The sequence below is a fragment of the Protomyctophum bolini genome (genome assembly GCF_963924005.1).
Source record: "Protomyctophum bolini genome assembly, chromosome: 13".
NCBI classification, from domain to species: domain Eukaryota; kingdom Metazoa; phylum Chordata; class Actinopteri; order Myctophiformes; family Myctophidae; genus Protomyctophum; species Protomyctophum bolini.
Genome location: NC_137874.1, coordinates 13,283,268 through 13,293,267, shown reverse-complemented (window position 1 = coordinate 13,293,267; position 10,000 = coordinate 13,283,268). Strand labels below are relative to the sequence as shown.

The following is a 10,000-nucleotide window of genomic DNA, read 5'->3' as shown; positions in this document are numbered from 1 at the left end:
CGGCGACATCACAGAGAAGTTTGGCTCTCTGATATCTGGCTCCGTGAGTCACTGGTGTTGCCAAAATCTGGACCGAGATCACAAGAATGGTTCTAACAGTGATTTTTGAGTGTTTTTTTCGCTTTTACGTTTCCACCAAACGAGGACGGCTGCATATTGTGATCTATCCCAGATGTGGAAACATGAGATGAGGATGAAAAAAGGAGAGAGAGAGAGAGAGAGAGAGAGAGAGAGAGAGAGAGAGAGAGAGAGAGTCACATTTGTGAGTTAAACAGGATGTGATGTAAGTATCCCTTGTTGTATTACACAGGGGCGAGTGCTTGTATATAAACCTGTCTTGGATGTTAGAGGATAGAGTGCATGATGAGAGAGTGTGTGCGGCACCAAGGTTATCAAGTGGGTATCATTGAGTTATGTGTTGGCAGCCTAATCGGAGTCCCTTTATTCCCACTGCTAAAACCATCACCACATCTATACTGGGAAGTACCCAATGCCTCGTTGCTTGGCACTCAGAATCAAGGGTTGTATTGGGGGTAAGTAAGCCCCTGCTACTGTACATGCTAGCTTCATCATGACCAGGTGTGCACTTGTACATCAAGCTGCCTTACGCTTAGGAAACAGGAGATAGGCTCCTGTTTCCTATATGGTTCGGGAAACGTTTGGCTCCCATGGCTGCTTACTTTACATCGGTGGTTCACAAACCTTTCAGCTCGAGACCCAAAAGAGAAATTTGATGTCTCCCCGGGCCGGGACTCAAACTAGTGAAAATAGCGGGGTGCATACTTAGTTTAGACTAGTGATTGGTTAGACATGGGTTAAGGTTAGGTTTAGGTGTGCTGCCCCGTGGGAAGTTAGGGTTAGGGTGAAGGTTTGAGATAGGTTGTAGTTGTAGGACTAATGACTGGTCTAACCAATGACTAGTCTAAACCAAAAACTGTCTAAACTAAGTACTGCACCCGTGAAAATAGCAGCTTGCAGATTTACTATTTTCACTACTTCATAAAGAATATTATGAAAATTGTTCCAAAAAAAATTTGGAAAAGAAATGATGTTCAAAAAATGAACAGGATGTAAACATTTTGAAAAGAATTGCAGGAAACTGTAAAAAAAAAAAAAAAAAAAACCCTGAAAATCAAACAAAAAAGATTTTTACTTGTGACCCATAAAGATGTGTTAGGGAAACACTGATACATTGCCTTGAACATCTCATCCGGGATTGAGCCGCGTGTACGTTGGGAGAGACATGAAACAAAAGGAGTGTTTAAAACGGAAATGAGACCCCTGGCTGACTTCTCTTCTCATTTTCATCTAGCGAGACTGACAAATGATGCTCAATGAATAGACTGCAATTGAATAACAACAAAATTCATATTACCTCCACTCCCAGAACCTGCCACTTTTTACTGTCGCTCATCCTTCCACAGAATTTGGGAGGATAGCCTTTAGTTTTTTATGCTCCACGGTCATGGAATCATGCACCACAAAGACATTAAACTGGAGCACTTCGTCCCTTTGGGTGCATTTAAAAGTGTTCTTCGATCGATAAAAACGGAGGCCTTGCAGCTGTTTTACTTGAGTTTTGTATCGATATTTAATTTGTGCGTTTGCTTTGTTTTGTATTGTATTTTAGGTTGTAATCCCTGCTTAGAGATATCCATTCCAATGGGACTCATCCTACTATAAATGCGTCACGTCTCTGTCTGCGTGCGTGTGTGTAATGCACGTAACTCGAGAACCGTTTGCCCCACCGACTTCACATTCGACACACGCGTTCCACACCCCCACAGGGAGTGCATTGCCCGGTATCGAGTCGGTCCGACCCACAGTTCTCTAGAACCACCACAAAAGGCTCTGGTCAGGCTCTGCCAGTGGGCCTAATCAGCTTAAATCCCCTCACCTGTGCAATTTCCAGCCTCAGCCAATTGATTGCCATGGCAACCACACACCTGCCAATTGATTACTTAATCAGTCCACTTTTCACAGACAGTTTGCACTCTTCACACACAGGCAGACAGATACAGAGATCTCCATGTGGGACACAGACAGACAGTAAAAATGGGTGCTATCACTGCTATGACAACAGGTATTGCATACTACAGACATCTCCATATACAGTATGGGCACAAAAGGGACACAGACAGTTGCATCGTTCCCAAGTAGGCCGGGGCCGACGTGCACGTACAAGTCTAGTCTGGTTAAATTAAGGAGAAACAAAATATATTTTGCATTATTGCACACTAAGACAAGAGTAATTTGAAGTTCCCGTCAGCTGATGTTGTGCTGGTGCCAGAGGACCTAAAACACTGATTCTCAAGCGGCTTATTGCCACTCTTGACCAGTAGGTGTCCTACCCCAGTGGTTCTCAAAGTGTGGTCTGGGGACCACAGTAAAGTGTATAGCCGGAAATAAACGTATCCCCTATTTCTGTTACTTTGGCTATTCCAAAATACATACATGCTTAAAACACGTCGCATCTTGGCAAATTGTAAACATTTTTGAACATTTTGAAAACACAAATCTTCTCATGTGGGGGTCCCTGGCACAAAATCCTTTCTTATCTTAATTCGAGGGGATGCCTATTGGATAGCCTATACAGCTGAAGAGTGACAGGAAACAGGGGGAGTGACACACCGCAAAGGCCCTCGGGCTCAGGAATCGAACCCGTGACTCGCTGTCAGACCGCATTAGACCATGTGTGTGGTATGTGTCTTAACCACTGGGCCATCAGAGCCCCAGTTTTGGGGGGACCTTGACATGAAAAGGTTTAAAGAGCGACTGGCCTAAACAACCCGCTGCCGCTTGAGGGGCAGCGTTCCAGTGTGAGTTCATTCCACTGGCGTCCTGGACTGGAGCTCTGTGTGCTCACGTCATGCTGTTAGCTCATGTAATTGTCTCATGGAAATGTTGGAGGGCTGTTGTGCATCTGATGGGAATTGTTAAAGCCAATGGTTTAATAAGCTCCTTGAACCACAGAGGAAAGGCGCTCTCTCTCTCTTTCTTCTCTCCTTCTCTTCTTAGCTTTTGCCTCTGTCTGTCTGCCTGCCTGCCTGCCTGCGTGCCTGCCTGCCTGCCTGCCTGCCTGCCTGTCTGTCTGTCTGTCAGTCAGTCATTTCAGCTGTCTGTTGGCTCTGGCTTAAATTGAAAGTTTGAAACATATTCCTCTTTTGCACAAATAGAGAAGAAACATTTAGTATAAGAGAGTGGGTGTGATTCTAAGTTGAAGAGGAAGCAATACCCTCATCAAACTATAGAACTGACAAAATATACTGGTAAAATAGTAGATAGCCGTTTAGTGCAGGTAGGGCCAAGAGATTACAGAAAATCTGCAAGAGCTACTTGAAGATGTTGCAAGCTTCCTCCTCTTGCTGTTAAATCCTTGGTGTGCAGGATGGTCTGAGCATTTACGACGAGTACCAGCTGCAGGGTCATCAGCTGGGAGCCGTCCTTCCTTGATGTTTGTCCAGAACATCTCCTGATGGTTGGGGCAGCGGTCAGGGACGTCTCCCTGACCTCTCCCTGCAGCTGGACTCTATGGACACTATGCATGCTACTATGTCTCTAGGTGGATACTAGGTATGGTCATGAATAATGTAAAATATTACTTTCCACTCTCTCCATGCAGTTGGGGCCGTGGCAAGTGTACAATTTATTATGTGCACTATGCATATATAACAGATGCTCTTATCCAGAGAAACTTACAAAGTGCAAGATCAGAGTAATGTTTGGTACTTTAATTATGATAAAGTAGCCTATTTCATTATTATGACTAGGGATTTGTTTTCCTTCTTACACCACATTGTCCGAAATGGGCTGCCATGTACGTGTACGCAATCTATACAAATACATGATGAAAGTGACAAGAAGAGATACAAATAATGTTATTGGTAATAATATAATAATATAATAGATTACAGTGACTTCTCTCTCTCTATGCCGGTGGGGCCACTCCACACATCTCGGATCCACTATATTACTCCACTATATTTATTTGAAAACTTTAGTTACTACCGTAATTACTTTGTAGATTTTGATCATTTATTACAAGACATAGGGCCTATACATTGACCACTTCGGGCCCTACATTTTGTCCATTTGAAAATAGCTGATCTACAAGCTCACAATGTGTCAATGTGGCACAATGTGTCTCACATTGTGAGCTTGTAGATTTGTTATTTTCAAAATATTTGTATACATATGAAAACATTTTGCATAACTTTCTACTTTGATACCTTTGTACTTTCACTCAAGTACATCTTGAAGTCTTTCTACTATTGATACTTTTGCTTTTAAGTAAAACATTTTGAGTACTTTTTCCCACCACTGGTAATACAGTAATAGAGTACAGTTACAGTACTTTGCTCTTTCCAGGCAGGTATGATCAGAACGGGTAAAGAGGAGTACTTCATCGAGCCGATGGAGCGTGGCATGAGCAGGAGAGGAGAGCAGGAGGAGGAGGAGGATGAGGAGGATGGGGGAGGAGGAGGACGAGAGCACATCGTATATCGCTCCTCCGCTGTTATCAAGAAACAACCCACCGTCAATCCAACCCAAGCTGTCAATCCAACTGACGACTACTATCTGCAAGGTGAGTCATGCAAGCACTCGTGTATACACGCACGCACGCATGCACACACACACACACACACACACACACACACACGCATTTGCGCACGCACACACACACACACTCGCAAAAGCGTCTAATAAATTATTCATGGCCCAAAATCTATAAATCTCACACTTTTATGGCAGCCGGTGAGTATGAAAAACTCAGCTCCACTGGTTTATTTGACTCAACGTTTCGATCCCTTAGGATCTTCTTCAGGAACCATCATTCCTGAAGAAGATCCCTTAGGATCTCTTAGGATCTTCTTCAGGAACCATCATTCCTGAAGAAGATCCCTTAGGATCCCTTAGGATCTTCTTCAGGAACCATCATTCCTGAAGAAGATCCTAAGGGATCGAAACGTTGAGTCAAATAAACCAGTGGAGCTGAGTTTTTCATACCAGTGTTGCGGAGTCTATTTTTCCCCCATATTGTAAGTACACACACACACACACACACACACACACACACACACACACACACACACACACACACACACACACACACACACACACACACACACACACCATACGTGTGTACTTGGATTACTAGGCTTGTGTTAATGGTGTTAATGAGTATTGTGTTATGTATGGCTGCTACAGTGGACTAGTGTACAGAAACAATACAATACAATGTGTGTGTGTGTGTGTGTGTGTGTGTGTGTGTATATGTGCGTGCGTGCCTATAGGGTTCCACTTCCAACCGTATTTCCCACCTCCGTGTTACTCACCCGCGAACTTTCATACTTGCCAAACCACCGCATAGACGTGTCGTGTAGTTTCCCATTGACACAGAATTGAAAGTAGACGTGCACGCATGTGCACGCATGGCGTGCACACGTGCACACTTCTAGGCGTGTACACGCCCACGCGTAATTTCTATTACCGCACGCATAAATGTAATTGATAATTTGGGTTTTGTTTTTCTTCACACGAGCACAGGAGACGGCCACAGAGCTGCGCAGGTAAAACTATACGCGTGATAGATTTTATGCTGTTCACTTCAGCGCGTGCATGCTCGTGTGACATGTGTTTGTTATATTTTCACTCACACGATCACATGATAACAGGTATGTTATTGATGCTGTGTGCGTGCGTGCGTGCGTGCGTGCGTGCGTGCGTGCGTGCGTGCGTGCGTGCGTGCATACATGAATTATGAGGCACATTAGAGATGATGAAACCGCCCGGGGTCCTTAGGAGTTCTTAAGGCGCTTTAACCCGCGCGCATGTGTGTGTGTGTGTGTGTGTGTGTGTGTGTGTGTGTGTGGTACTGGGTGGGCGTTCCTGACTTAACTACTCACATCTGTTTCTACTCATACAGTATATTAGCTGAACTGACAGTAACCCCTGAAGACACACACATAAACACACATACATGTATAGTACACACAAATCCATACTGTCATACACACAGACATACTGTATACAAATATACAATTACATACACATACACATACACAACACAATAACTACTAAACAGTAAACACCAAACCCTCATAAGTCATAATATTCACAGATATACTTTTACATTTATATATTATCCATCCACTGCTGTACTAGTCTCATATAGCCTAATGATCAGAGATCTCTGGTGACATTTAAAATGCAATGTTGGCTAAAAAGAAAATCATGAATGAATGAATGAATCAATCGATTGATCGATCAATGCTTTTCTAAAACAATTCATAACCCCTAACCCTTTTTGGGAGTTTATCGTTTATTGTTATTATGTCACTATTTACCTTGACTAGTTATCTATTGACTATAGTTCATCTTATTCCAATCTTACACTTGGATAAGAGCGCTAAATGCCTAGATTGTAAATTGTAGGTGTAGTAGTAGGTCTGTTAGTGCTGGTTTTCCCACTGTTCTTCTAACGCAGGTTTGTTATTTTTTATTATTTTTTATTAATATATATTTTTTGCAAGATCAGAGTAATGTTTGGTACCCTAATTATGATAAAGTAGCCTATTTCATTATTATGACTAGGGATTTGTTTTCCTTCTTACACCACATTGTCTGAAATGGGCTGCCATGTACGTGTACGCAATCTATAAAAATACATGATGAAAGTGACAAGAAGAGATATTGGGTAATAATATAATAGATGCAGTTACAGTTACTTCTCTCTCTCTATGCCGGTGGGGCCACTCCACACATCTCGGATCCAAATATTTTACTTTACTCCACTATATTTATTTGAAAACTTTAGTTACTACCGTAATTACTTTGTAGATTTTGATCATTTATTACTTACAAGACATAGGGCCTATACATTGACCACTTCGGGCCCTACATTTTAGTAAATTGTAGGTGTAGTAGTAGGTCTGTTAGTGCTGGTTTTCCCACTGTTCTTCTAACGCAGGTTTGTTATTTTTTATTATTTTTTATTAATATTTTTTTGCAAATGATGGGATGTTTTTCCAGTATAAAAGTGGTGGTATTAGGGTTTCATTGTTTGTATGCACCTCTACAGAGCAGGCGGTAGAGTATCGCACACACGCAGCCACGCGAGCATGCACATGCACATGTACACACACACACACACACACACACACACACACACACACACACACACACACACACACACACACACACACACACACACACACACACAGTGCAGTGTGCAGTGCTCTGGGACTCCAGGGTTTGGTGGTGTTGGTGGTCACAGCTGATGTAACAGCAGTCACCCTCCCAGAGCCAGGTCACATCTGGGATAGACGTCTTCAGGTGTTCAGTCAGCCTGCCGACCTGCTCTTTTTCATCTGGACTTTAACCACTGTCAACCTGCCGTCCCTATTCTGGGCACCACGCTATCTATGCGCCATGCGTGCAATAATTAATAGTTACTGTTTTGGTTCCTTGTGGATGGAAGTTAAAGAGGAAAGGATAGAAGGAGGAGGGAAAGGAGAGAAGGCAGGTATAGGAAAGAAGTAAGGAAAGACCGATCAAACAAACTCACAAAGGACAGACGAATGGTTGGATAGGCGGACGGGCAGACAGACGAATGGTTGGATAGGCGGACGGGCAGACAGACGAATGGTTGGATAGGCGGACGGGCAGACAGACGAATGGTTGGATAGGCGGACGGGCAGACAGACGAATGGTTGGATAGGCGGACGGGCAGACAGACGAATGGTTGGATAGGCGGACGGGCAGACAGATGAATGGTTGGATAGGCGGACGGGCAGACAGATGAATGGTTGGATAGGCGGACGGGCAGACAGACAGACGAATGGTCGGATGGACTGATGGACGGACAGATCTGCTATCTACGGACAGATAGACGGACTGACCGACGAACAGACTGACTGAATGATTGACAGAATGAAGGAAGAAGCGTTTTATTACAATTCACCAGTGACTAGAAACAGCAGCTTGTGTCAGGCAGCCAAGCAGCAAGCACATGTTAGCTGTTAAGCACCAAAGCTGACTCCAGACCAGCGGATTGGCCCACAACTTGACTTTTGTCAAAACAAATGCATGCAATGCGAGAAACGACACGTTGACTTAGTGACTTTATCTTGGAGACAGACTTGAGTTTCAAATTAAGTCATCTTGAGGAATCAGCTGAGATGATCATCATTCAGCATGAGCTGCCTTGATGACAGAACAAAACAAGTTCGTAGCATGCTAATTAACTTTTCTAGGTCTGTCTGTCTGTCTGTCTGTCTGTCTGTCTGTCTGTCTGTCTGTCTGTCTGTCTGTCGTTGTATCACTTTCTGTCAGTTTATTCTCCGCCCATTATTCCAGGAGACATGCCAGACGCATGAATGGAGCTTGCACGTGTGCGCGCGCACGCTCACACACACAAACACACACACGCACACGCACACGCACAGACAATTCCTAAATGATTTGGTGCAGAGGTTATGTGCTCAAGTTTGGAGACCTCAACTGGAATGCAGGATGAGAGAGAGAGAGATAGAGAGAGATAGAAAGAGAGAGAGGGGAGTCAGAGAGAAAAAGGGACAGAAAAGGGGAGGTAGAATATGAGATATGAAGTTGAACTTGAGACACAAAAACACACACACACACACACACACACACACACACACACACACACAGAGCAGCCAAGAAGAGGGGCTTCGGCAGCCAGCTGTTGCTACGTGGCAGAAATAAAGAGGAAAGTAGGAAGAGAAAGAGAAGAGAAGAGTCCAAACAGAACCAGAGAGAAGAGAAGAGTCCAAACAGAACCAGAGAGAAGAGAAGAGAAGAGTCCAAACAGAACCAGAGAGAAGAGAAGAGTCCAAACAGAACCAGAGAGAAGAGAAGAGTCCAAACAGAACCAGAGAGAAGAGAAGAGAAGAGTCCAAACAGAACCAGAGAGAAGAGAAGAGTCCAAACAGAACCAGAGAGAAGAGAAGAGTCCAAACAGAACCAGAGAGAAGAGAAGAGTCCAAACAGAACCAGAGAGAAGAGAAGAGTCCAAACAGAACCAGACAGAAGAGAAGAGTCCAAACAGAACCAGAGAGAAGAGAAGAGTCCAAACAGAACCAGAGAGAAGAGAAGAGTCCAAACAGAACCAGACAGAAGAGAAGAGTCCAAACAGAACCAGACAGAAGAGAAGAGTCCAAACAGAACCAGAGAGAAGAGAAGAGTCCAAACAGAACCAGAGAGAAGAGAAAACAGAGAACGGGCTGGTATTCACCAAAAACACTTATTATATTACCATACTTCCTTCCTTTACACTTCCGCTTCTCTCTGTTCTCCTGAAACCTTTTTTCTCTGATCACCACATGACGGGTTATCTGATATATAAACATACTGTATGTGTATCTCTCACCACATGACGGGTTATCTGATATATAAACATTCTGTATGTTATCTGATATATAAACATACTGTATGTGTGGTTATCTGATATATAAACATACTGTATGTGTATCTCTCACCACATGACGGGTTATCTGATATATAAACATACTGTATGTGTATCTCTCACCACATGACGGGTTATCTGATATATAAACATACTGTATGTGTCAATGTGTGTGTCCCCTCCTATGCCCAGCTTTGTGTGTGCGCGTGTGTACTGTACCCCATAGCGATGATTTGATTGGCTGAGCCACGGAATTGAGGATAAAAAGTGAGGACAGGAAATTGAGGATGCCAAAAGTGATTGGCCGGAATGTGATGATGTATATGATGATGTATGAGAGCGCCCCTCACTTCACACGGGTGTGATATTTGTTTTATGAATCGGTGGCTTTCAAAGTGGGGGTACAGTTTCACCACTTTAATTTTACTTTACCCCTATTTTATACTTAAAATACAATCATTTTAGGGCTCCGGGTTCTTCTTTGAGAAACACTGTGATAAATCTTCACAGAGGCCTGGGCCGTGGCTCAGCGGCTGGTAATCCAGTCTGGCAGTGTGCTGCAGGTTCAACTCC

The 10,000-nt window shown here is 43.5% G+C and overlaps 1 protein-coding gene across 3 annotated transcripts in view; it reads left to right on the top strand.

The window, feature by feature from the left end:
* Positions 1-10,000, top strand: part of LOC308327231 (A disintegrin and metalloproteinase with thrombospondin motifs 2-like) — a 59,788-nt gene that overhangs the window by 14,983 nt on the left and 34,805 nt on the right. For 2 of the 3 annotated variants that reach the window (XR_013965173.1, XM_080780490.1), the window contains exon 3: positions 4,369-4,585. Coding sequence is in view for 2 of the 3 variants with exons in the window: in XM_080780490.1 (XP_080636616.1) it covers positions 4,369-4,585 (217 nt within the window). In the remaining variant the exon portion in view is untranslated. The remainder of the gene's footprint in view (positions 1-4,368; positions 4,586-10,000) is intronic. The other variant, XM_080780491.1, reaches the window with a different exon arrangement.